The 27,760-nt window shown below is 36.8% G+C and overlaps 3 protein-coding genes across 4 annotated transcripts; 2 read left to right on the forward strand and 1 right to left on the reverse strand.

Annotated features, from left to right (window-relative positions):
• Nucleotides 1-241: 241 nt before the first annotated feature.
• Nucleotides 242-5,002, reverse strand: LOC113675860 (lanC-like protein 2). 2 transcript variants are annotated; one of them, XM_027192457.2, is made up of 11 exons: nt 4,905-5,002; nt 4,589-4,688; nt 4,377-4,492; nt 4,038-4,158; nt 3,636-3,788; nt 2,798-3,015; nt 1,979-2,119; nt 1,567-1,749; nt 1,280-1,456; nt 970-1,042; nt 242-594 (listed from the first exon to the last, which is right to left on the reverse strand). In XM_027192457.2, exons 2-11 carry the CDS (start codon nt 4,662-4,664, stop codon nt 521-523), a joined length of 1,332 nt encoding a protein of 443 aa, XP_027048258.2. In that variant the 5' UTR covers nt 4,665-4,688; nt 4,905-5,002; the 3' UTR covers nt 242-520. The 2 variants fall into 2 exon arrangements, with proteins under 2 accessions (XP_027048258.2, XP_027048260.2); XM_027192459.2 differs by lacking the exon at nt 4,905-5,002 and having other exon boundaries at nt 4,611-4,627.
• LOC113675863 (growth factor receptor-bound protein 14) lies at nt 4,396-19,433 on the forward strand. The gene is made up of 16 exons (XM_027192463.2): nt 4,396-4,700; nt 5,541-5,768; nt 6,102-6,135; nt 6,238-6,764; nt 7,482-7,644; nt 8,017-8,138; nt 8,290-8,379; nt 8,739-8,879; nt 9,349-9,459; nt 9,848-9,943; nt 13,789-13,878; nt 16,827-16,970; nt 17,206-17,263; nt 17,474-17,564; nt 18,013-18,106; nt 18,578-19,433. Exons 2-16 carry the CDS (start codon nt 5,658-5,660, stop codon nt 18,722-18,724), a joined length of 2,019 nt encoding a protein of 672 aa, XP_027048264.2. The 5' UTR covers nt 4,396-4,700; nt 5,541-5,657; the 3' UTR covers nt 18,725-19,433.
• Nucleotides 19,434-24,844: 5,411 nt separating this feature from the next.
• On the forward strand, nt 24,845-27,585 carry LOC113678298 (uncharacterized). The gene is made up of 4 exons (XM_027195181.2): nt 24,845-25,046; nt 25,588-25,659; nt 26,529-26,627; nt 26,756-27,585. The coding sequence occupies exons 1-4, from the start codon at nt 24,948-24,950 to the stop codon at nt 26,873-26,875; spliced, it is 390 nt and encodes a 129-aa protein (XP_027050982.2). The 5' UTR covers nt 24,845-24,947; the 3' UTR covers nt 26,876-27,585.
• The last annotated feature ends 175 nt before the right edge of the window (nt 27,586-27,760 follow it).

Below are 27,760 nucleotides of genomic sequence, written 5' to 3' on the forward strand. Positions count from 1 at the left end.
TTATCCAATCAAAGTTCTTTTATCCTACTCTCTTGGTACCAGTTCAGGATGGATTTAAATACTCTTCCTGCTTAAGAGAAACAAACAGGAAAAAATCCTTTTGTGGTCACTGAGGAATAATAAATCTCTTATTTGTTGTTTAAGATATCATATGCACTGCCATTTTGGTTATCATGTATTAACCCATGGAACTGATAGTTATAGGTAGTACAATAATCAAAACAAGAATGGTTGAGAAAAGTACTGAACATAAAATTACTTTTATTTGAAAATGCTCACCCATGAATTGAAGTACAAAAACTAAAGGTGAATAATTTACCTCTAACATTTACATTTCTCAATTAACACTAATTCCATTAAATGGGAAAATAGTACAAATACACTTTGCATAAGATAGATCATTACCAATTATCTATCTGTGTCCGAGACTCACAATGTTGTCTCCTCAGTAAGGGGTTTTGTGTATCTAATGGAAAATCGATCCTTTCACTCTTAAGAGTAGCAACAAAGTAATTTTGCCTCACTCAAATGCTGGGAACTTTGACGAGTGAGGTTCCAGTATATCAGCTAGGAAATAAACTGTACCAGCCATCCCTGAAAAAAAAATTTAATCCTAAATAAATAACAAATATTATTAAACCAATTGGATTTACGATTTCCAAAATTATGCACCTTTCAAATAATGAAATGGAAGGTCAGTTGGTCTGTTACTAATCCTCACTCATGAGACATATACAAAATACACTTCTCATTAATTTCCTTAGTTCTGCAATGTCAAACCAAGATCCAAAGTGAATCCAATCTGTGCTTCCAAGAATATTACATTCTTGGGGAAATCAAAATGGATAAGTACCTTCCTATCCAATTGTTCTCCAGACCCACCACATCACAGTTATGAAAGGGTGCAGAGAAATCAAACTTAGAAACCTTAATCTATACAAGTGATACAAGCTACTCTTGTTAACTTACCCTCAAACAATGAGTATGGACGGTCTGGACTTCTACAACCATGTTTGCCATAATCAAAACACCATTCAGCAAACTTAAACAAAAGCAATGACAACAATTAAGACAATTTTTGCATTGTTCAAATTATATAGGCTGGGTCACTGTGGGTCAAACCTGAATTACAGTGTTTAGATGAAATTCAAATTTTCTTGTCAATTGAAACTGGCCATAGATTACACAGCATCTATAGAGTCCTTGTTGATGGTGAGAAAGTGTCTAAAAATCACAAGCTCAATCAGGCTTATCAGTGGTGCTCAATGCCTCAACCCACCTTCAGGGCACGATGTAGGTACTTAGAATCTCCAGTCTGCTTGTATAAACACAAAAAGGCATAAGCATTCCCTGCCACACCATGGCATATGCCATAGCCTTTCTTTAGTAAACCTCGCCTCCAAATCACATCTCCACACTTAACAGCTGCACTCAAGTACTTGTCTTTTCCAAAGACCTGTTGGTGAAAATGGCCACTCTCAATTGTAGCAAGATAGTTTTCAATAAATTGACTCAATAAGGTTAAAAAAAATAACAAACAATTGAGGTCAATCGAGAAGAACATACCTGGTATGCTTTGACCATAAGGTGGACTGCACCAGGAGCTCCATGGCACCAGTGGATGAGCTTATCAGTGTCATTCTCCAGTGATGAGGGAAAGTTACCAGAAGAAAACTGCTCTGACACAAGAAACTCAACACAGCTCTCAATGTTTCCCAAGTTAGCCTTTACTGACTGGGTTGACAGAGTCTTGCAAAAATTATACACATATAAAAAAAAAAAAGCTTTCATTTCACTTTAGATATGTTCCTCCCTCTCAAGAATGCCCACCTTTCTACAACGGGTACTTTCTTCTGTCTTCAAGCCAGCCATTGTGGAGAGATTTAAGTAAGTTAAATAGATTTCAAAAGTCCAAGAAAACATCACGAGATCACTGTAGCAACTATAGTGTAATTCTAGAAGTTAAAGCCATACTTACCTGAAGTAACATGAACAGGATTCCAACAATACCATGTGCTGCACCAACATAATGTTTGTCATGCCATGTGTACATTAAGGGTGACCTACTTCTCTCCTGCTTTGCAAGCCTTTCACCAGAATCTAAAATAGCTTGACAGACCTATAGTGTCATGGCATTTCATCAGAATGTACTTTATCTCAAAATGGATATTACTAGCACTTAATTTCATTATTACTTTACTTATTACATGAGGTTGTCTAGCCAGAGGGTAGACTTCAACTTTTATCCAACTCTGTAAATAGTTGACTGATTGGGTTACATGCAAGTTGACATTTTTAATGCAAATCTATATTTATTACTTTTGGAATATTTAAATGTTTAACTGTTTCTCCTTGGCCTTGAAAATCCCTATGTGTGGGTGTGACCAATCAGGTTTACAGTGAGCTGTTGTTCTTCAAATTAAGTTAAAGTTGATACAGAATGAAATGTTTTATAGTAGATAATAAGTTCAGTCAGCTCTTAAAACAAAATGAGGTAGTAATATAGATATAACGAGTGCAGAAATGTCAGATCTATGTACCAAACCAAACAGAAGAATGCCTTTGATGAGGCTTCCTGTGATGTGAAAAGTAGTTCAGTAAACATTCTGACAAGTGCAGTTTGTGACAGTTTTATAAGTCTGGTAACCCAAATAAGTACTCTGAAGCTTCAGTTTTCAGCAACTCATAGGGTAACCTGTCTATATATCAAGGCAGTAATCTTAGATAGTATCTCCACAGCACTATGATATCATTACTAGGTTCACAATAAAAACTGATAAGCAGACTAACTATTCACCTGGTTAATTACGTTGACATTAATCTTCTCATCTCCTAAGTGCTGTTGCACAAACAGCAATGAAAATAAGTACCCTGCTCGACCATAAAGCACCTCGTCAGGAAGTAAAGGATCTCTGCACACATTATCTGACAGACTTAACAGCTTGGAGAGACATTCCTCACTCTTATCTTTCAGACCCATCTTTGAGTAGAGAACAGCAAGCATGGAGAGGACACCTATGCAGAGAGAAATTAAATGGAAAATTATTCTCTCAAACTGGCTTCTCAAGATAGATCATTGTTAATAATTAATTTTCACTTTCACCTCATATCACCAAGATTACATTTATTTACCAGTATTCAAAGTGATGCCACCATCTTTTTTCTACCCTGACCCCCCCATTTCTCACTCTGGAGGATTGGGAAAAGGAGAGACCCTGAGAGGCAGGTTATCTTTCAGCACTCACAGTCTGTGGTAATCCAGTCTGGTCAGTGATAACTTAAAGTAATAACTGTAATAATTTTAGTCAGTGATAAATACTGCACTCAGCCAACTGTTGTCCAACAGTTGGTTGACCATTGGCTGACAGTCGGCTGACAGACGGCCAACAGCCGGCTGACTGTTGGCCGACAGACGGCCAAAAGTATCTTTTGGGAACTGTTCTTCACTTTTACCAATTCTGCTACAAACAATTAGGGCTGAAACTGGTTAAACTTCATTTTAAGTTTAGTAAACCCAATTATGAACTGTCAAAATTAAGAATCATTCTATCATTAGTTTGTTTATTCAGAATAAATGAGGTTTAACCAACTTGTAAATGGACATATTAAATATTCCTTCCATCAACGGTTCTCACCAGAATCTCCACAAATAAATGTTACCCTCTTCCCTCTTAGACTATCCTGGCTATGTTCAAGGATTTTCAAAGCACTCTTTAAACTTCCCTGCTTTCCATTATCATCTTCCTTGAAAAGAGTGTTTGATAAATGCATGTACAGAAGGGCCATACCTACAAATGTAAAAAGAACCCGATAACGGTACTCCTCTCTTTATTACATATCTGTAAATTTTGTCAACATTTAGTTATGAGCTTTTTGTAGTACAGTCATACGTCTAATTCATCAAGCTGTAAGTGCGAGTTGTCGCCTAACTTTCACATGTACAAAACATATTCAATCTCCAGCTGACACAAACAAAAATGTAGAATCCTGAAAACGGTCGTTAGTTTATATTAACGCGATTTAATGTTTCATCTTACCTGCAGTACCTGTGTAGACAGAACAATCACGATCATCTTTGCTGCGCTCAAAACCTTCCTCGCATTTTTTCAACAATTTGTGAGCTTCACTTCTTATCCTTGAGTAAAGAGGGTCACTAATCTACTGACAAAAAAACACCTATAAAATGCCCGAGCACATGGAGGAGAACGATAAACAGAGTATTAATCGTCCCTAATACTTTTCATCGCTAATCTTACCTTTTTGGTAGGTAGTAGCAAAGTGTAGTTTTCACTTGCTGTCTTTAATAAATCAGACTCTTATTATTTCTTCGGAACCTCTCACTTTGTAAGCCAATATTCTACGTCATATCTACCTACCTTGCCTTCAGAATACTGCAAAATTGTTTGTCCGTCACGATCCTGAAATCTGTTCGCAAAATATCTCCTCTCTGACCTCGCCATATCTTGTTTTGTTGAAAACCTACCAGGCGTTCCTTGAACAAAAAAATAGTATTTATTTATGTAGTAAGGCTACCGCTGTCAAGCTGTAAAACGTGGGCTAACTTGTGTCAATTATTATAAATGATTACCGGAAAGAAAATAAATATTTGCCTGACTATGGTCGAGTGACGAGTGTGGAGCAGGAGGTGTTTCTCTCATCAGCATCTTTCTCTTTCTCTGTTACATATCCTGTTGGTAAAGGTACGTAGTGACCTAAATACAAAAATTTTACATTCGGTACACTCAAGCAAGACAGAGAAGATTTTGCTGGCTGTGTTTCTGTGGAGACAATCTTCAAATTGAAGATTATCAGATAGTTAACTATCTTTTCTGTTACAGATCGAGTACATCTCTTGTTAAAATCTGATATATTCATTTGCATTAAAAGGCGATTTTAAAACGCACCAGACAGTTTTGATGAGTGGTTTGCTCTGCCGGATCAACTTAAAGTAACTGGAAGTGTTAATTTGTAATGTTTCAATGTCTGTTCTTCGCTGCTTAATTTTTCGGCTTAAAATGTGTCATGGATCCCACGAATGTCCCTGGCTAAGCTTACAAAAGTGGGATTTGTCGCAACTGACAAATGTGTTATACACACTACAATTTTGTATAGTTGATTTTCAGCTATTGTTTTATATTTACGGCTAAGCTGCAGAACACCCTGCCACTCATTTACATGTCATTTACTAGGAATAACGTTTATTATGTTATGCCTCGATCTTCAAAGCCTCCTGACACATGTAAATGAGGTGGACCAAAGTGGCTATGTATTCTGCAGTTGCTCCGTGTTTACTTTTAATATGAGGAAACCTCTGATCTCCTCTACCAGTAATTATTACTTACTATGTTAAAACAGACTGTCTTTCCACTTTTTTTTCTCCTTGATCATAGAACAGACTTAAATGTTTTAATTGTAATAAAACCTTTTTAGGGTAATTTTGTCATTTATGATACTGTAATAACAGACACATATGTTTGTAAAAAAGACATTTAGTGTGACATGTAATGTTTTCTTTGTTTTTCCTGTACATATTTTCACAGGTCATGTGATTACACAGTGAATGACAAAAGGGAATTTAGCTCTAGGTCAATTCTCAAAGAACGTTTCGTCTGCATAATGCTCTTACTTCAGTTTAAAATTCCCTGGAACATTTAATTATGGCCACTGCAAGAGATAGCAATGATCCAACAGATATCAATCACGTTTTGGAAAATTTGGGAAGCCTGATTGGTGAATTGGATGCCTGTGTCACAGAAAATGATGGAAAGGTTAGTACAAGCTTTAAGCCTTGTTTAGCTCTGTCCAAGATTCCCTATGGCCAGTTATAACATCAATAGTTTACAGGATAACTAGCTGTTAACTTGGAAAGTTTGATGATATGTGTTACCAGTAACTTTTTAAGTGAAATAAAGCCAGGCCAGGTTGGGAAATACTTCTGAATAAATAGATCTTACATGTATTTAATTTTAATTTTATCTTCTGATGATTCTGGAGGTCATAATTACAATTAAATTATCTTTGCCTAGTGTGTGGTAAAATAAAGGATACTCTTCTGCTCCTTACTGTCATGATTTAAACTATTTCTTTTTGCTAAATTATAGGCTGTTGCCAGTGAAGTGGAAGACAATGAAAACTGTAAGTGTCTGACATTTCACTAGAAATGGGCTTGATCGTGGATGTTCAGTCTTTGTAGGTGAAAAAAAAGTGTGAACTCAGATTCTGTTTTCTTCATTACAGTTGGTGTACATTTGGAATTCTTGCTAGCTGACACAGATGAGTTTGATGATGATGAAAGTCAGTGTCTTATTCCTCGTCGAAGATCATCTTCACACGTAACACCTACCAGCACCATCAATCAAAGTCGTGACAAGGGCTTAATGGAAAGAGCAGTCAGTTCAGCTCACACTTCTCCCCAACAACCACTTAATTCAAACTCTGGTTCTGTAAACAAGACACAGGAAAATCAGTACACCACTCCACCAAATAGAAGTGGTTATAAAGAGGCTTTCAAAGAGGTTGCCCTAAGTGTGGAGTTGCAAGGAAGTTTCAAAAAAATTGATGAAAGTTCAGTCACTGCTTCAGCTCAGAAGAATGCTGCACCCAATCACAATGCAGCTTCCCATGCTAAAGCAAAGCCTAATCATTATGTTGCACCCAGTGAACTTGGTTTTAATAGACACAATCCTGAAAAGTCTGGTGCCACAACAAATGGAATGGTGCACTGCAGTCAGCAATGCATAACACAAGAAAAACTTAAAATGCAGGTGATTAGTTTGAAATTATAGTCATCATCATATCAAATTGCACTTTGATTTTTGGTTTTATTGAGATACTTTTAATTGTTGCTCAAGATCCTTTCCCCTCTAATTTGTTATTCTTGATTTAATTGATAGTGTGTTATCTGTTATCTATATTGAATAGTTCTTGGTGAAATAGGGGGGAGAGAAGGGGAGGGGGTCACAGCCTCCCACTTCCCGTAACACGTTCTCCTGCCTCCCATACTCTCATGGCCCTCTGCCTCCTGACTCCTGCCTTTCATTGTATATTACTACCCTCAACTGCTTAGAATCCTTGCCAACAATTAATGTGGTAAATTTACCTCTCTAGAGATTCATTTTACATGTTGAAATGCAATCAAAAGGGAACGCTATTACCTATCAAAGAAATATATAGAATATACCATAAAGAAAGTGGTACAGGCAGTACATAGGTAAATGTGTGGCTTATTTTTTTTCAGCAGGTCAGTGTAGTTTGGTCCCAGATATTTTTCCCACCCCACCTACTTTCCTGTCCTTCCATTGATCCAATCATTTTCAGAGAATGCCTAAGGTTTTGTGGTCCTGTTTTAGGAATTTGCCAGCCATGGTGGTAATATTATACTTAGAGACTGGTTATACATATGGATACTCTAGTCACCCACCTTCCCCTTATCCAGTGTAATTGATTAACTACGAGGTTTCTGTGTTTTTATTTTATTACAGCACATAACAGTGGTAGTTTTTGATGAGGATGGCAATCCTGTTGGATTGGAAGTTTCATCTGCTATGAGGGCTCAGGAAGCCTGTTACAGGCTAGCAATATTAAAAAAAATTGAGGATGATCCTCAGTGGGTGCTGACAGAATATCTGACTGACCTAGGCATTGGTAAGTGACATAAAATTTGTTAATATAAAGTCATTCTCAAGTGTGATCTAAAAAAATGAAATGAAAGAGAAATTTTGTGAATAATTAATTAGAGATACATTCCCCATAATTTTTCTGTCAATAAATATAAAAAAATTATAATAAAAAGTTCTTGTAATATGAAAATCATTCATCTGGTTGTTTTTATAATGACCTGTAATGAGTTCTGAGGAGTAGGTCGTTTCAGCTAGCACTGGTCAGATTTACAAACACACTCTTTGGCTACTTTATTGCTTTCTATCTCATGTTTTGCTGGCCCCAATGAATTCAATTTTATTGAAGCTATTAACTTTTTAGCTTCATTGAACTCTGTTTTTTTTTCTTTTTATCCAGAACGTAACTTAGAAGATCATGAGAATTTAATGTCCATATTGAAAACATGGGCACCTGGTTCAAACAACAAGTTGTTGTTTAGAAAAGATCTTAGAAAGTACCACTTCTTTGCACACACAACTGTAAGTTGACTTTTATTTGTATAAGCATATACAGGATTATTTCTAGAAAAAAATTAATTTAAATTTTTTTGCACCAAGCCTCCAAGCCCTCATCACCTCAATATCCAAAAACTCTCAGTTATAAATGGAACATGCATTCAATTATTGGCAGAATTATTTCCCATCACATTTGTTGGACTCTGAAAGTTCAGACAAAGCAGTCACAGAGAAAGCACAGAAGGCAAAGACAATCTTACAACAGGTAAATATTGTTCTGCGTTTCTTGTAATGTAATGACAGATTTTACTGTAGCATTGAGTAGATAGCAACCTGACCATCATTACTTTAAATGATCATTGATATTAGATAAATATGAACCAATAAATCATCATTAAAGACTAATACCATTTAACTTGAATACCTCAGGGCTGAATCAATTAAAGGTTGTTTATTTTGTAGTGAATAAAATAAGCACTAATATTGGGCTCACAGTACACAGAAACTACAAAGAAACAATGTTAGCTAAGCCTGTAATAGTGCATAATATGCCTCTAATAACTTTGCCCAGATGATAATAGATGTGAAGAGTTGTATTCTCTGATTTTTTTTCTTTTCCTGTAGAAACTGTTCAGTACCTGTACCAGAGTCCCACAAATAGAGGGGATTTTACATTGCAAAGATTTTGGGAAAAAGTCATGGAGCAAGAAATTCTTTTTCCTGAGGGGATCAGGTCTTTATTCTTCTAGTAAAGGAAAGTCAAAGGTATGCAGGTGTCACTGGCATGTTGACAACATTTCCTCTTTAAACCTTTGTGTAAAAATCCTAATTCACCATTTGAAATATCACTGTTCAATATCCTGTGAAAACAAACCCCAAAATTTGATAACGTTTTTTAACTTTATAATTCTTCCCTTTTTAGATTTCAGGTAATCATACTTTTGATTTCAGTGGATTATTTTTTTTTTTCAAACAGTTATCAAAGTGTTAAAGCAGTGTTTTAATCAACTATAAATTTAAAGGTTATGCTTTTTCCCTTTTATTTATTTGTTACGAAACACATGATGTGGCTGAAATTTTCTGCAAACTTTGTCAGCAGTCAATAATTTTTTGTTCTGAAAATTTCCCATTCTGCAGAAAGCAAATCACTTGATAATGTTTTAAGATTTTGTTATTACTTGCTTGCCACAACTTGTTTTGCAAATTGATGTAAATAACTATTTATTCCATTTAGGCTTCTAAAGACTTGGAATGTTATGTTCAATTTGATGGAGCAAACCTGTACAACATTATAAATCCTAAAAAGTCTCACAAAGCGCCAGCAGAGTTCTGTTTTTGTATTGTGGTATGTATTACTTATTAATCCTGCAACTCCCAGAGATGATTAACACATAACTTCGCCATATAATATCCATACATTATCCAGCAAGCAGGTAAAGACAATACTCAAACTTATTAGATAGAAGTTGTCAGTTATCTTGTTCTAACACCAAATTCTAGGGATACTTAACAAAGAAATGTGTAGCCGCTAGAGGGGAGGATAAAAAATGAGATCGTGGGAGTTTAAGGGTTTATGTGATTGGATCAATGACAGACAAGTTACCTTAATGAAGAGCTTTATCGGCTCTAAGCAACGAGACCAGCCTTAAACAAGAAATAGTGTTGTAGGATTCACCCTCCCCTCCCCAATGCCATGCTCTGTTAGTATGTCCTTTGTTGCACATTTCTGTCAGCCCTATAGAGCACGAGAGCTGAAGGAGCTGAAGTGTCTTTGCACAGATGATGAGAAAACAATGATGAGTTGGATGATGGCTGTCAGAATTGCTAAGGTTGGTATCATTATTTTGTAACAAATGTTGCGTGCGAATTGTCAAGTTGTGATCGTACTTTGACCCGATGTAGCCCATAGTAACGATCGTATAGAGTCAACCTCTGAACTATGTCTGTCATTTGATAAAAGATGAAGTCGAAACTTAATTATTGTCAATTTCAAAGATGGCAACAAGCCAAGAGACGGAGGAGAGAGACAAAATTATCGCGACGATTTTGATATCGAAGGACAAGTTATTCGCCCCGCAAAGTTAATTTTTAGGAGCATTGGAATTATATGATAAGACCAGTTTGGCTGATTCTCTCTCACTGAGCCGGACTGTCGTCGATTATCTGTTTGTAGACACACGTAGGTCCAAGGACTGAAATGTCACGTGACGTTAGTGTGATTGCGTTGCTTGTAGTGCTTATTTGGTTGACATGTTGAGTTATTGCATGGGTTATTGGTCTCATTGGGATGAGTTAAACTGATTATTTGCGGATAAACGACATTTGTTAAACGATGTGAAAACTTCTTCCTCTGGGAAGAAAAAGCACGCGAGATGATCAATAGCAGTGAATTTACCCCGGATATCTTTCTGCTTGGTTGTTACCGCTCGGTTTTACCCAGATAAGGTAAAACAGACGTATTTCCTTTTTTTTCTTAAAAGAAATGTTTGCATAGCAAGCTTGGGTGTTTGCCAATAACACTCAATTCTTAATATTTTTTAGGAGAGCACATACGTAGCTTTTTTAAGAGCCACACGGCAAACAAATCTTGGAAATTACTGAGTTTTCTGTTGAGTGTAAAGTTTGCTGTATGTACCCGTAGACGTAAATTTGATCGAATTTAGTACAGTATTCATTATCGGAGGATGTCATCTCTATCTAAAAGAGGTGGCCCGTAGTCCTGTTTTAGGCGATTTCACTGTATACCTGTATAATTCATGAAAGGTCTACACGGTTCAAATACCGCAAAGCAAGCTCTCACAGAGCAGTATGATTTTACAATGGTGGTTGAGCTGGGCCGAAAGTTTCCGAAAAAGTTGTACCGTCCTTAATAGGGAGAGATGGGAATTGAATATAATTTGTTTCAAAAAGCGAAATTGGTAATGTTTGTAACACATGCTACAGAGTTGTTATCGCGAGAGAATTTTATTGTTGGTTATTTAATTGAGTTGGAATCACCTAGAGACGAAAGAAGTACTCACAATAAAACGTAAGGCCCACAATCCCACTTGAACTTTCTCTACCAAGTATATTTCCTCGAGTAAGAGTATCTGTGATGGATTGTTATTATCGCATGAAGGTGATATGAATTAAGCTTCAATTTATGAAACATTAGAGCACTATTAACGATATTTTGTTTCTGAATCAGTTTAATTTCACTCTTGCGATACTCTTTAAATAAACTTGCGATCATGCAAATAAAGAAATTTACCAATACTTGCTCAGACTGTTGCGGAAGTCGAGGCTCTTGTGGCGGCGACAGGTTGGGTTTCTCCTTTTAAGTTCACTGAGACGTTGTTTTGTCTTAATATTTAGAAAAGACAGAAATAACGTCGGTTTTATCCTTTTATAGTGAAAATGGCACTGTTCGGTTATTTTTAGATGTAGTTGCCTTTTTCACCTCAAAACTATGCTATAAGGATTAGGTGACAACGTCTACATCACACTGCCAGTTTGAGTTCACAATTAATCCAATTAGGCCGAGTAAAACTTTCTCAATTTGTCGACCGAGATAAAAGACTGTTATAGCCTGAACGCAGTAAGCTTCTTCAGAAATGACGTAAGCCACATTGCTATTTAGGTGTTTCGTGTTACAGCTCAGTTGTCACTGCTAAGAAGACTCCATGGCTGCACAATAAACAGGAACCGAATTATTTGACGAGATTTGGCTGTCTTCCCTCTCTTTCTTTTTTCTTTTTCTTTGTTTTTCAAGACATGTGTCCTGTGTAATGTCGCCGTTTTCGCCCTATGGTAAACTTAGAGACACATTGATTTTTCTTGGAGGCAAAATTTGGTCCGTGTTTTTCTCTCTTCGAAATAAAACATTAAAAATTCTGCCCGGCAGCTTAAAAGTAGGCGGATTACCTTATTAATTTGGTACTGTTTCCGTTACCTTAGAAACATTTATGTGGGAATCTCCCCTCCCACCTTACCGTAGACAGAATCTTGTTCAGTCACGTTATTCGGCTTCAACTAGGTCTATCAGAACCTTCCTTTCTTCTTGAGATGATTATGAAACAATGGCACTGTTTTATTAATTACTGAGTGTGTGACAAGCTACTTGCATCATTATTGAAGGTTGCTCTTGAGCCGCGCAAACGATCAGTTTACTTGCTGTCGGTGCCTCATGATATTTGTCCATTTCTCGCACAAGGTGTGAGTGGAATGATGATAAGGTGACCTCGAGTTGAACTTTCCATCTATTTTCATCACGCGACGTCATATAAGTGTGCTTGTCAACTTCCCGTGTTAAACAACTCTTAAAATCTTCAGTACCTCAAGTCGATCCACTCACAGTTCGTTTACCATTATAGTCTGTGGTGGCATACTCATTACATTCGAGTGTTTTGTAAAGATGTGTACAAGCGCCGTTGACGCTGCTGGTCACAGTCGAAGAAGCTTTCGGCTAAAGGTAGCAAAGAATTTTAGTGATTTTATAAGATAACACAGCTCTGTTGTTACTCTGTTCGCTGTTTTGGCGATTATTACTCTGAAAACTTTATGTGTGTATAGGGTTTTAGCTTTGTAAGAGAGAGGCATCTCAGAAGAACCTAATATACAGTTTTCTGACTGGCTATGATGTCAGTTTTGTGCTGAGCCTGTTCAAGGCGTTTAGTTCATTATTGCGCAGCGTCGCGCCTTTCCGGCTTTGCCGTCGGTTTTGTTTAAAGGTTTTCGTAGCTATTTCTCTTAAACGCAAAACTTCGCAGTTTAACTGCGTTTATCTGCTCGTAGCTGTCTTTGGAGACTGGGCAGGCAAATCTCTAAAGTAAGGATGACTTCTTAAGATGTAAATAAGTTTCAATGCAGGTTGTAGTGCCGGATAGTCAGTTACTGTAACCTTCTTATAGAGAATCTTTTGATGAAGCCGTGACTTTTTACGGCAACAGCTGCGTCCTCTCGTAGTTCTTTGTTTTTCAGCAAAATTCACAAATTTGGGACCGAGTGTAAATGACCGCCAATTTTTTGCACAGACGTAAGGTGCAAACGGCGTCATCAAAACGTTCCTAAGTCCGTGTTTACCATATGTGTGCCGTTGTATTCATTTACAGTTGAGTGTTAAAGAAGTTATGAAAACAGATTTGTTTTTACAGTCCTTAATCAAGTCATTATCCGACCAGCCAGTTCTTACAAGTGTTCCCTTATCTCTCGCGGAACAGCTTTGCACGCTGGTCAGCACCCCTCGTCAGTAGTATGACGTATGAACTCATTTATTCCTCATTACTTCAAGATATTTATTTGACCCTCTAAAATCTTTAACAACTTTTGTTTTTTTCTCTCACGAATAAACACTGAAATATTCTTAGACACTTTCTTGAGCTAAGAATTTTTGCATTCTTTGGTAAGATCTGTGATATCTGTTTCTCGAATGTCTTTCCCACCTCATTGTGCAGTGGTCTTTCCGGGTGGTTTTAGATGATGGTTTAGTATGTTTTCAAAAGCGCAGTCATTGAAAATCCAGCAGAGTGGTAGAATTGATGAAAACGTAACTTGAAGCATGCAAATTATAAAAAAAGGAGAAGGGAGTGCATAAATTTTGATTATTGTTCGGGAGTTAATGAAGTGGAACAGATGAACATCACAGTGAATTTACCAGAAAGGCCCTAACACGGACCACTTTATTGATTTCTTTCAGTTTGGACCTCAACTCCGACAAAATTACGACGACATGATACGAAAGTTTGCCAAGTTAACGAAGTACCGCGAACAGACATCTGAAAGTCAGGTAAGTCGTCTGTTACATAGCGATTCTGTCGGAATTATTTTAACACGATCATGACTTTCCACTGCGGCGCCTGAAAGATTATTTAAGGAATGTAACACGAGGTTACCTTCCTTATACTCTTAATGTACATTGCGCCTCACGTTTCTGATCTTTTTTAAAACTCCAATTGACTTCAGCACATTTTATTGTTTTGGAAAAAGGCCCATGTCAAGGTAATCTTTAATTAAGATGTAGTTCTTTTTAATTAGCAACTTATTTGCCGCGGCGTTTAACCAGCCAACAAGCATTGTTACCTTTCCCGGAAATGCCTCAATCTGTACTTGCATAAAGCCGGGCTTTATGCAAGTACAGATTGAGGCATAAGAAGCTAAACAAGTACACTTTGGGTTGATAAGTGTCTTAAGTTACCAATCCAATATCAGAGAGTATTGATTCAGCCTGTCCGCAGAATTGTACCAAGCATTATTGATTACATGCTAATTATATGGCTTTTTGTTCTAGTCGCGGGTAGTAATTCCCTCAGGGGTTGCTACAGAGATTGAAGTTTTTATTAGCACATTATTGTGATAATTCAACAAAATTGCATTCTCGTCTCATCTCCGTTTATTTAAGAGACCTCTGTCCTCAATTATTTTGTGAAAGCTGTAAGAAATCATAAACTGATCTGGTTTCTGTCTTCGGTTTTCCCTTCCCCATAGGATAGTTAGTTAACGTTTTGGACATATAATATGTTGTAAAATTGCCTAGAACTCTTCCTCATCTGTAACTCTCGAAAGCATGCACACTGGAAATGTACCATACCTGGGATTAGTTTTTAGGACGCGACAAATGACTAAAATTAGCCTAATTATCAAGTAATAACTTAACAGAAACGTGAACTCATATTCTAACTTAGTGCATGCGAATAAACTTCCAACAACTAATATTGTAATTCTGGTATTGACACGGTCGATACTATAAATTCAGTGTCTGGTTGGAAATCTTTCCATTAGGTGTCGTTTTCCTTCGTATGTAGTATTTTTTATACGGAAGTCTTTCCAAAAACTTTTGTCAAATTCTATAATTCCATACTATTGTAAAACAAAGCCGTAGTCCTAAAGGCAATCTATTGTTTTCACTATTGTTCTGTTTATTCAGGAACTGCATGCATAATGAAGTAAGAGGCTGTGCGAAAATTTCGCTGTCAAGTTTTATTTTCGCTCTACAATTATTTAAAGTGTTTTCATATTTGAACAAAATAAAACGAATCTGTAGTTAGGTAAAGAAAAGACAAAGGCTATGGGGTGAAATGGATGTTTCTCACGCTGAAATGTATAAATATCTGCAATATATTGGAATATAAAGGCTAAAGCCAGGTTTCATGTCATATGCGCTTGTTTTAAAATATTAAAATGACGTAATGTGTGAAGCATGTCCCGCCAAATATTGCTGCAGTGTTCACATATAATAAGGGCTAAACCCTAGAAACGTTTGAAAACTTTTCTTCTGGTATGTTTTGATGTCCTGTGCAGATAATACGGACAAAGACACAAGATTTTGTCTTGATCGGTCGTTGGCTATTATTTCCTTCGGAAGAAAACTTACACTTGTAAGAACTGATAATTCATTTTTCTCCCAGTCGGAGATATATAATCGTGCTATTCAAGGTAATTATTTGTGGTTTAGTAATTAATTCCATACGCCTTGTCTTTTCATTTTGATGTCTTCTAATAGTACATAGTTTAGTTATTGTTCTGTACTTTAATTGTTGTACCTTAGGTATTCAAAGTACAGGATTTAATGCAATGATCAGGTGTTTTTCTTTTCGAGTTATGTTTCTTTGGTGACGGGAAGTCGAACGACTCGCTCGCAACTTTGAACCATCAGTGAACGGAAAATCTCAGTTATAAATGTACTTAATGGAGTCTGCTTAAGAGAATTAAGTTGCGGTTATTTTCTGCGCCCAGATACGTGTTTATACCTTTCGTGTTCTTTGGCTTAATAGTAGGGCCCTCCATGGTTTTGTTGTTGTTGGTTTTTTTTTAACATTTGAAATGTTTGACACTTTTGCTAATAGCAGCACAGTATCACTTAAAGTTGACAAGTTTGAAAAGGACCTGTCAAAACTTACAAAGATTCTGCGATGGGGTGCAAACTTTCTTTATGAAAGCCTCTCTAGATTTGAAGGAGCCCTTCCAAGTATTTTTGATGGCTCATAGGGTCTAGTCTATGTAAACAGTTGGAAAAACCATTAGCATATTTATAAGCCATCAGAAGTCACAAGAAGTTTTGTTTGGGTATCAGCGTAAACCGCATGTGTGCAAAGAACGAAAGGTTAGACGGGAAGACTTAGAAGTGATACCGCAGGTCATGATGGATAATGAGACAATCAAGTTGTAAATTTAAAAAAGTGTAATTAAAAAGGAAAATTGGTAAAGCTAGATTGCTTTTGAATTTTGTAGATGTGAAGAAACCGGAAGATAGAAAAATCGAAATTAACAACAAAGATATAAAATGGAAAGATGTCACTCACAATATAAATAACTAATGGTGTTCTTTCATTTAGAAACCCAGATGCAGTATTAGCAATATTCATTTATGAAGGTCTAGCGATTTGTGATGAAATCGTGAATTTGAGCAGATGAGTGATGAATTTGAGCGGATGAGAGATGAATTTGAGCGGATGAGAGATGAATTTGAGCGGATGAGTGATAAAACTGTGAATTAACCTCGTAACGACCCACATTTGACCATAGCCTTACTGTGACGGAAATTATCCGATATTGTTGAAACGTCTTAAATTCTTCGTTGGCTATTTTCTGCCAGCACTACCCGGGATTCTTTAAGAACTTGTCTGTTTCCCCAAGAGAACAAACTTTTAGTGTACGATGTAACATCCTTTTATGATTGGCACGACCTGTCTACAAGAATAACAGAATAAAAGTAAGTAATAACATTTTGATTTGTAGAACGCCTCGAGCGAAAAAGAAGACGAAGACATGAAAGAGACGACAAAGGAAGGACGAGTTCCAATGGATTTCACCGGTGAAAGAGGAAAAGTCATTACGGATTTAAACGAAATTCAACAACTGGCTAACACAAGAAACAACGTAGTACGTGTCAAACTCCATTCTTTGTTACTCACAAAATGGTTTTTATTTTTTCATTTACTCTTTCGACTTGATGTTATTCACCGCAATGACTCTGCGTTAAAACGGAAGCTACGAATATAACCTGAAGGAATCAAGTTGAACGGCCTCTAAACTTTTCGACATTAAAGAGGCCTGGGTTCTAAAGTTTATAGACTGTAATATAAGGTTTTAAGTGTTGATGTTTTGTTTTTCACAGAAACTGAGTAAACGAATATCATCTCAACATTTCATTTCAACTCACACCGCTACTTCAGGTATGTGGTGCAGGAGGTTTGCTTTGTCTTATTGGTATGACATTTTCACTTTCGCTTAAAATGTTCCAAAGCTTAGCAACAATCGATTTGCCTCACACACTTTTATTGAAGCTTAAAAAGACAGAAGTTCTAGTTTTGTGAACAGTTACAAGTGATGATGATGATCTTGAATATTAAAATATTGAGCAGAATTGAATTTCTTCTTTTCAGGGCACCATTTCGTCAATGAATCGTGGTTTCACGGAAGAATTACAAGAGAACACTCGCTACACTTACTTGCTGCTGCGGGAATAGGCGACGGGTAAGGAATCTTACATGAAGGACACTTTATGGCAGTGTTGCTGTCCTGGTACTGCCTTGGTCGGTAACTACGATAAATACGCGTTCATTGAAGCTGTGGGAAGTAAACTAATGAGTGAAAACAAATGGACGCAAAACATTTCGAGAATCATTTCTCGTTGGTTTTATCTCGGTGACTTGTTAAGTAAACGATTTCAATTTCATGGACAACAATAACACCCAATTTAGCGTCACCAGTTTTGGAAGAGTTTTCACTCACTGAGACTTCAAATTTAAGTTTATGAAACTGAATGCAATAGAAAGAGGCCTCTGAAGTCCTATGATCGTTTTCTATTGAGCACGTACATAAATTCTAAATATGATGACTTTTCTCTGGGAGCCGACTACGTTGAAATCAAATCCATATCGGACAAAGCAATGAGTGCAACTTAATCTTTTTTAAAATGCAGGTTGTTCCTTGTGCGTGAAAGCAGCAGCGTTCCCGGTGTGTTTGTGTTAACGTTTTGCATGAACAGAAAAGTCTACCACTGTCAGCTTGTTCAGGTTTGTAGTTACTATTATAAAAACTGATTTTGATCTATATCTGTAACTGATAGTCCTTGTGCTTACTACATGAAGTGACAGAGAGTGTGTCTATACGGTTCGAACACAAAAGAGCTCGCACCATGAGAGAAAACGTTTTTAAACAGTCTTTTGTTTAAGCTGGTTAGAGCAACTTAATAGTTATTTATTTTATTTTACTGCGAAGAAAACGTTTTTCCTAAGAGGCATTAGCTGAGCTGAAATTGTAACTTATCTTGGCGGTTTGTTGTGAAGAAGCAGCAGCTAAGTTTTGTAAACAGTTGAGTAAATTGAATTTGTATTATTTAAACATGATCTTCAAAACCAGCCGGCAAAACAAATTAAGGTTTACTCTCTTTGTAATTTTACCCGTTATTGATCAATTTGTTGAAATATACAGACTTAACACTTTATCTTTAAATCCTCATGATGTTATTGCTCGTCTTATTTCAGGACATCGGCCAAGGAAGCAAAACTTTCTTTAGTCTTGGCAAGGGACCAGCATTTGAAACCTTACAACAACTGATTTACTTTTACCAACGGAAACCAATCAATGGCGTCACTCTCGCCCTGCGCACTCCATGCCCCAAATCAGGATAGAGTAAAAATCTGTGACTTGTTTGTTGTCCTTGGGTAGATCACGTGATCTTTCAGAAACAGGTTGGAAACAAACACAGTACTCTCACTGAGCTATGACACGTCACTTTCGACATCAAGACTTCAAGACTTTACGTGAATAGCAAAGCGAGACAATAATATCAATCCAATTGAAAATCATGATTTTGATTAGCACTGATTACTGCTGCTAAGCATGTAAATTGTAAAGTACCTCAGTCATCTACGTAAAGTATGGGTAATTTTTTCGCTTTTTATCGATTAAGTTCCTAATCATTTCGCCTTTGTGTAGATTAAATAATAGCAAAGCGCGACAATTTATCCTCTGTCGGTTTTCTCATTGGTAACTACATTTATACCATTTTGACACCTTCTTCCCCTTGATAGAAGAACAAACTCCTCTTCTTCAGAAGCAGTTATGCAAGGATTTACCGTTATGATTCATAACTAACCAGTTGATCAAAAATTTTGATAAATTCGTCTACATAAGATTTTTGAAACGTTGAAGAAAAAAAATATTATCACAGAATAAGCTATTTACCCCTTGTAAATGAAACAAAATGACGAAGGATATGCATGATGATATATTTGAAACCTATAATTCAGATGCACCTCGTGAAGGTGAATGTAAGACTTGTAAATAGTTTTATCAACGGTGATTATATAAACAAATTAAAATGCCAATCCCAATCGATATTTGTCATATTTCATACGTAGTTTGTGTAGTTGTAAAAACTGTAAGGTGATATTATTGTGATCATTTGGTTACCTAACCAGGTGGCACAACTGTCACAACTCGGCTTATCACTAATTTTTCAGATACTTAATCGAAAGTAATTTTAATCAGTTTGTTACCTCAATCACAGTTAGAATCCGTTTCGCGCTAACTTTTCCGGGAAAGAAAAGAAAAAAAATACAAAAATCAGCGAAGCGAAACCTAACCGTGAGGTTGCCTCTTCTCCGGAAGGACGCACATGGTAATCAAGGCACGCGGTGGCAGATACATTTTGAGGTCCGAGGTGACTCGTACGCTCCCTCCCAGACCTATGCTTGACTTCTCGTCGATTAAGGTCGAGATTTGGCGAGATATAAGAGGTTCGCATTTAACTTTTTATATCAATTTGAATTTGAAACGTTATTTTCCCGCTCCTTTAAACACAACGCACAAGCCAAAACTTACATTCCATCACCTACCATGAAAACAACGTCCAAAGTCTAATCAGAGCATACCCAGTTATTGCGCTGCATGAATATCAGGCAATTTTTAACGTTCTTGAATTGTATTCCACCAATCAAATTCCATTTTTCCACTTTGACTTCGCTCCGTCACGTGTCATTTCTTTGTAAAGTTTTGCAGTTTATCACGTAATTCACACACAAGGCAAAGTCCAAAGATAAGCAACAACCAATAAAGAGCCCTCTTTGATATATTATCCTTTTCCCTTGTTCAATGTAGCTTCACTTATTCGAGGTCGCAACATATCTTTGGTTAGGGTTTAACTGAGATACAACAGAGATCAGTTTGCTTTTTACTGGGATACCTGTGGTAGCCCAGTCATAGAATGCCTTTGTTTTTTATGTCGTTCACAAAATGGAAAAAATTGCCCAATAGTACTTAGTGGTCATTGGGCCCTCATCACCATGACAACTAACTGTGATCCAATGAGGTGTTCACATGCTGATCACGCGTGTTATCTTAATGATGATTGACGTTGTCATGCACGGACAGGGCCGGGTCACATGACGAACCACGAGATTTTTGCTTATAACTCTTTGGTCAGTCGTTTTCTATTTCAATGTGTTTGGATTACGATCACCTGGAGTATTATGGCGCAAACACTCAAAATACTTACAGACGCATACACAAGTCGTAATGTTCGCGGTCAATCCACACTAAAAGATGTTATTGAGCGGTAATTTTGGAACGAATTGAGTCGCGAACGCTTGAAAGCCATGAAAGCCTTGAATGCCTTGTATGCCTTGAATGCCTTGAATGCCTTGTATGCCAAGTATGCCAACGTCTTAGTTGAAAAACGTACACTTGTTGTAAAAAGCAAAATCTGAAATCTGAAACCAAACTGCATATGCTCTATGCAATCTATTGAACAAAACTACTACCGTGAGACTGAAGAACAATACTCTAATGGATGCAAACTGCTTGTGAAGAAAGACGCCATGTTGGATTCACTTGATTTCAGGGAACGTAGCTACGATAACAGTGCGAATGGTATTAATTTCAAGATCAGAAAGGTGAATCGTATGTTTTTTTTCATTGTAGTTGTATGGATATATTTTTTTTTAATCATATCAAACTCATGGGGTACAAATAGTCTTAACATGAATGTAGTGACCACGCCCACTTCAACACCCCACTCAAATCGAGTGTAATTTTCGAATGTTTTACCATCGTGCGGATTCTCTACGGAAAAAGCACTCAATGTACCTCTGAAATATTAAACTATAATATTGTGGCTTTCTATTTCGCTAATTTTCTAACTTGAAGGTAAAGTTTCTCCCTCGTCATTTTTACCTTTTCTCCGAGCGGTTGCGTGAAATTAACAAGGCGTTTTTGATCAAAACACGACCGAGCGAAGGGTCTCAGGCGATATCTCTTTTACGCAGGCGCAAATTAAAAATGTACCGCCAGAATCAAAAAGAGGAACAAATTTCCTTTGCTTTGATATGTAAAGTGTCGAACAAAAAGCAGATTTACCTTCGACAAATGGCGTTTCAAAACAGCTGTATCTTCCTCCTTTTGATTTTTCCTGTTTTGTAAGCGTGAAAGCAGTAGGAGGGGGATCGGGAAACTCAGAAAGCGCTTCGGGAATTAATCTGCCATCGTTTACTTACAAGATAAACAAGTAAGATTTGTGAAGTTCGTTGAAGTATGAAGTCTAAATAAATGCCTTTTTAAAGCTTGTTTGCTGGATTTTTCGTAAACTTCCCTGATTAATTTTTCGTTTCAGCTTACTAGTCTATACTATTTCAAAGCAATGTCAAGACGAAGACGGAGAACCATGAGTCGGTCCTTTCAACAATCGTAAACAAAGTGTTTGAGCAATCAGGTATACGAGTTGTAATCAATAGCCGCATATCAGAAGTCTTCAGAAAGAAAGTATTCTGCCTTCAGAAAGCCGTCAAGAAAGCTAATAATCGTGGCGGAAGGCAATTAAACGGGCCCTCGGTATCGATTTAATATCATATCGATCTCAATATCATACAGTTTTGTATCTTTCTTCCGTGGATTCGCCTTTCTAACGAGGGTGTTGTTGAGAATTCATTGCAAAATCGCTTTGTGTTTTTTAATTTCCCTTTTTGACCTGTCCGTCATTTTGAAAACTCGTAACGGAGAGCATGCGCATTACCTGAGGTTAGTGGTTGCGTACACCTGGAACCGAGAAAAACAAATGTTCGTCGCACTGGGGAAAGAGTTTGATATGAATACATGATCCAAAATCCTGTGTTTTTGTGTATAATGTTATTATGTTAAGTATTGTTTACGCAATTGTCTTGTCACAGGCGGCCCAAGCTCACGCCTCGAGAAAAAGCCAACGATTAATTCATGAACGCGTCACGCGTTGTGTGACTCGGTGTTAAGTTACGAGAGGAACTGTTGAAAATTTGAACACGTTATAAGGAATAGTATAGGGAACGAAATATGGTCGACTTACAAGGACAAATATTTCGAAATATGAAAAATTTCTCGTAAAATCAATAAAACTTACTCGTACCCTGTGTATCCGTTGTAGTTTCTGGCGATTTCTGCCGTTTTAAGCTTGCTTTACTATCATTTTATTACAATACAATACAATACAATTTATTTTATGTCGGTAACGTAGGGGGTGGTTACCCAATCCCCCGAGCCTAGTGGCTCATGTTGAAAACGATCGACAGTTAAAATACAGATGTGTATATAAATATATGTACAAGTTAAATATATGTATATATGACGAAAAAAAGAAACGCAAAAATATCACCTAGCCCCCTACCCCTAGTCCTAATCCTGAACCTCCCCTGAAACCCTACCAGCCCTAATCACCTAACTTGTAGCCCTAACCCTGAAGCCTAATTACCAATTCATAACCCTATCCCTACAATTGTATACTAATACATTTATTACACTTACAGCCAAGCGTAGTTATGCGAGATAGGCCAGTCTTAAATTCTGCTAGAGTAGTTGCCGATTTAACTGAAGATGGTAGCTGGTTCCAGGAATGAGAGATAATATATGAAAAAGACCTATGAATATGGCTAGAGGTATTTACAGGCTGGGAAACATTAAGAGCAGAGGAGCGCAAATTGTAGTGACAGACCCTAGGTGTGAAAAAATTAGAGATATACGAAGCTCCCTTGTAGGTGGTTGTAGGTGGTTTTAGGTGGTTTTAGGTCGTTCCATGTTTTAGTACTTACCGACGCTCGGTAAGCTGTAAGATGATATATTATTAAATGCCAGACGTAAAAACTCCAGATTCTCAGTCTGCATTTTGTACCCACTCTGCAGTCTGCAGTCTGCTGTCGGCATTTTGTACTAACTGGTATCCGTGGCACCAGTTTATTTTTTGTTACATTTATTCGCACAACACACATAATCTACCATAAAATACCTGTGTGTAAGGTATTTCGACATTTTCGTTCTTTTCCGCGTTAATACTCTTCTTTCCTTTTGTAAGAATGTAATTTCAAGTAATCCACCCACCCTACAAAAAATAACTCTCGGATGCATGGCATGCCTATGTTTTGAAATAGGTGTATGCCCTTGGCCAGACTTGAGCTCACTATTTCAGTATACTAGTCCGACACCCGTAGTATCACTACACTTGATTCCAAGGATCTAGTACCATCCAGGTATCCCAGTTACCCTGTTCAAAGGGTCTAGTCTTGGTAAAATAAAGTGGAATTATATTTTTGAGGCAACGGAGAGCGTAGCCCTATAATTATACAAAATAGTAGTAAACCATCAAGCCGAAAAAATTTGGATGTACGACCGTACGACCGACCGTACAAGGTGCTACTTTTAGCATGCGCGGCCAACTGTACCACGGGAACTATCTTATAATCAGTCCCCTACACGGACACGGAGAAGTTGCGAATGAAAATCCATTAATATTACCACGCACTTTATCCATAGAAGGGGCTTTAGTTTTGTTGAAGAGACGTGCGGGAAAAAAAAAAGCGAGCTCCACTTTTAAGCTTGCCTAAATCTATATATTATGCTACGCATGCCTATATTTCATAAAGTTCCCGTATGTATACACTAATATATAATAATATAATAAATGAATGTGGGGGTAGAGTCTACCTTGGGATAAAGTGCTCAATGCCGTGGTAGCAGAGCTAAGTATACATAAGTTAACAGTTCTGTCTGACGAGCGCTTAGGCGCGAAACTCAGAGTCAGAGAATCGATGCGTCCTCTTTAATTCTTTAAGTTATGTATATATATATATGATGAGGCCCAGAAGGCCGAAACAGTACTGTCTGCAGTTAGTTATATATATATATATATGCATATATATATATATATATATATATATATATGCATGCTCACTAGTTTTTCTAGTTTGAGCACTCTGGCATGGCTTAGATGATACCACATATGTGAGATCACTTGGGGTGGCTATATAGCCTCACCTCCATCCTAGCATTAGCACTGCACTGATGAGGCCCAGAAGGCCGAAACAGTACTGTCTGCAGTTATATATATATATATATATATATATATATATATATGTATATAATATGTATATATGAGTCTGCAAGTTTGCAAGTCTGCAAGTCGATTTTCGCGTGGAACAGTGCTCAATACTTTGAAGCAGAGCGGAATAAATATAAAAAAAACAAACAAACAAACAAAAATAATCCCTGAAGAGTGAAGCGATTCACGAAACAGGCTTGTCGGGAAATGTAGTTGCGTCCCTTTTTCCCTCTCATAATATTTATTCTGCTCTGCTTCAACGTATTGAGCACTGTTCCACGCGAAAATCGACTTTCAGACTTCCTATATGTATATATATGTATATATATGTATATGTATGTACATACGTACTGTGCCTTCCCTGGGACTCGTCCCCAGAGCCACTCTTTTTGACTCTGCTAGCGACCGAGGGAGAATAGGACTCTGGGAACGACAATTTGCTTGGCAGCCTCGTTGGCCTTTAGGGTGTGCGAACCCGTGCTGTAGATCTGTGATTTCAAGACAGTTAGGGCGGAATGGCTTTTAATCCAGATTTTGACGCAATAGGAAAAAATTTTGCGAAAATTTACTACAACACGTTTGACACCAACCGAGCAAGTTTGGCCCCTCTATACGTGAGTCTGCTTATGTGTTACTAACATTACCATGAAATACATTACGTACAATATGAGCATTTCGCGAATCTCTGATGTTACAATTTCGTTTTTATAACTTGTATTAGATAAGGAATCAAACTATTTGAGAACTCGTAAGCTTTATGGGTGTTTAGAGTGCTCTAAAAGACATATTTTGTCGACTTTTGATGTAACTTGAACTATAATAGTCAGCGGTCTTTATCACCAATACCGAAAAGTCTTTTAGCGGTTTGATGGGTAAACTTTGTTCATTACTCGAAACATTGGGTAACCGATGGTAACTACCCCTCCAATTTCTCAAGTAGTATTTAATCTTGGAATGATTGGTTCTAGTATAATTTAGTACTGCATCTGATGAAACTGACATTATCAATTTATAAGAATCAATTATTTGAAATCCAGTCACTGATGATCAATGATACCAAGATTTGTACCAATACTTTTTGTCACAGACCTCCAAAACAATCTGTTAGTTGTTACCAATTGATATTTTTTTCAAGTTGTTGATGTTCTTCTAAAGGAAAGCACATCCATGTTGACTTTTGAAGGAGAACAATTCCAAGGAAGAGATGACATAATAAAGAAACTTGTAGTAAGTTTTAAGGCTTAAATTACCCTGTACATGGTGAGATCCAGTTGAAAATATACTTTTTGCCTGTTAATATGTGTAGGTGGCTAATATTAAATGGGTTTTACATTCCTCATGTAAATCACTTGTTTATCCTGTTATTTGAAAAAAAAAATGCCCCAGTTGATGTAAAATATCCTGAAACAGGTTGACAATTCAAAACTTATTTTACTTTGTGACAAGATTCATTGTATTATTATTTATTTTACTGACTTAACAAAGAAACTGATTTGAAAATTCACAATTCAGAGGAAATAATATTTTGCCATAGACCCAGGGTGACTCAAGAGAGGGGAAAGATTATATTTTTTAACTACACTGTTACTGTTAGACTGTGTTTAGGAATTCCAAGTCTTGAGAACACAGAAGTCCTCTGCTGGCGTCCTTTGAAAAAAAAAAAATTAACTTGTTATTCGAAGCATAACCACCATAAACTGTATATTAGTGGAAAGGTTATGAAATGCACTATTCTGTAAAAATTATTGCATTTAAGCTTGATCTAATCATAAACCAAATGGGGTGCAACAATTTAAAATGGACAATGTTTCTTTGAGCAAGTTGATAAATCAAATCTGACCGCACAAATAGAATCTCTTCACAATTTCAACCCTGAGGGGTTGGTCTTCAAAACTGTGTGGGGATTTTGTAAATTTCTTATTGGTTGCTTTGCAATTTATCTGTCAAGTTTGCTGATCAAAATGTTTTGGCTACACATTACATAAGAAGACTGTAGTTAAGATATTAATGCTTATTATGATATGAAAAAAAAAAAGATCCCTAAAAATTGAAGGTCTTGCATATCCTTAAGGAGGAGACTCTTGATTTTTTTGCAGGGACTACCATTTAGCACTGTTCAACATGTAATAACCACCTGTGATTGTCAGCCAAGTACAGATAATGGAGTTTTGGTGTTTGTTGTTGGACAACTCAAGGTACTGAGCCCAAAGTATTTATTTAATATTTCTTTGTGCTCACAAGGTAGTTACTGTCCACTTTTTACTCTGTTGTATCTTTAATAACAGGTTTGACCATGATTGTATGTGTTTGTTTCTTTTCCTAGACAGACAATGACCATCCTCATAGCTTCAGCCAATGTTTTCACTTGAGGCCACAGACAGCACAAATGAATAATTTTGTTGTTCTCAATGACATGTTCAGACTAGCTCTGCATCATGTGTGAGAAAGACAACATCCAACAAATAAAGATCATTTTTCTCAATGCACGTAAATGGATGTGGTCATCTTTGATCTAGTAATATATGTAAGAAATCAAGGATGTGCAGTTTTGAGGACAACAAAAGTAAATGCCTGTCCAGTACTATAGTATAACTTAAAACAATAGCGTTTTAAAAGCAGATTTTACTTGGTGGTTACATACCAGCCAATAATTATTAACTATAGTCTTGGATAGTAAATAATTTTTTCACAGGTTCATTGACTCCTCTTTAACAACAAATGTTTAACTTACTAATTCCTTATTGATGGCAAAGTTGTTGATGGAGAGACCAATATTTTGGGTGTGGTAATAGCTAACCATTGTACTACTGAGAACTTAAAGTTTCTGCATGTACCATTTGAAAGTTTTCATCATCCTTGAAGAATGTGAAAGTTTGAAATGATTCTTTAGTTTTCCTATTAGCTATCTTTTTAGACATTGCTGGCAGGGGCATAGTCAGCTTTTCCACGTGTTGCAGGCCTGTACCCTAAGAAAGCTCAATTTTCATTTCGAAATTTGCAAGCATTGTTTTATAATAGTCAGGAAGGTTGAAACAAAATTGTAGTCCTGGGCTCAGAGGACTATTGGCTGGCTATGCCCCTGGCTTCCTTGGCTTATGTATTATTTAGGTTTGCATTCAAAGTGTACTTTCAAAATAAAGTTTTGGCAAAGAAGGCTGTTTCTCATGTAGTGCATTAAATGCATGTAATTGTCTCAGTTGTCTTAAATTCCCAGGAAAGTAAAGGAAAAGGTTCGTCACAAAGAGGCCTTCAATGAATCTAAATATGGAAACAGAACGAGTTCGTTTTTCTTCCACGTAAAGGTAGTGATAAAGATGAAAAAATGATA

The sequence above is a fragment of the Pocillopora damicornis genome, chromosome 9, assembly GCF_964200805.1.
Source record: "Pocillopora damicornis chromosome 9, jaPocDami1.2, whole genome shotgun sequence".
NCBI classification, from domain to species: Eukaryota; Metazoa; Cnidaria; class Anthozoa; order Scleractinia; family Pocilloporidae; genus Pocillopora; species Pocillopora damicornis.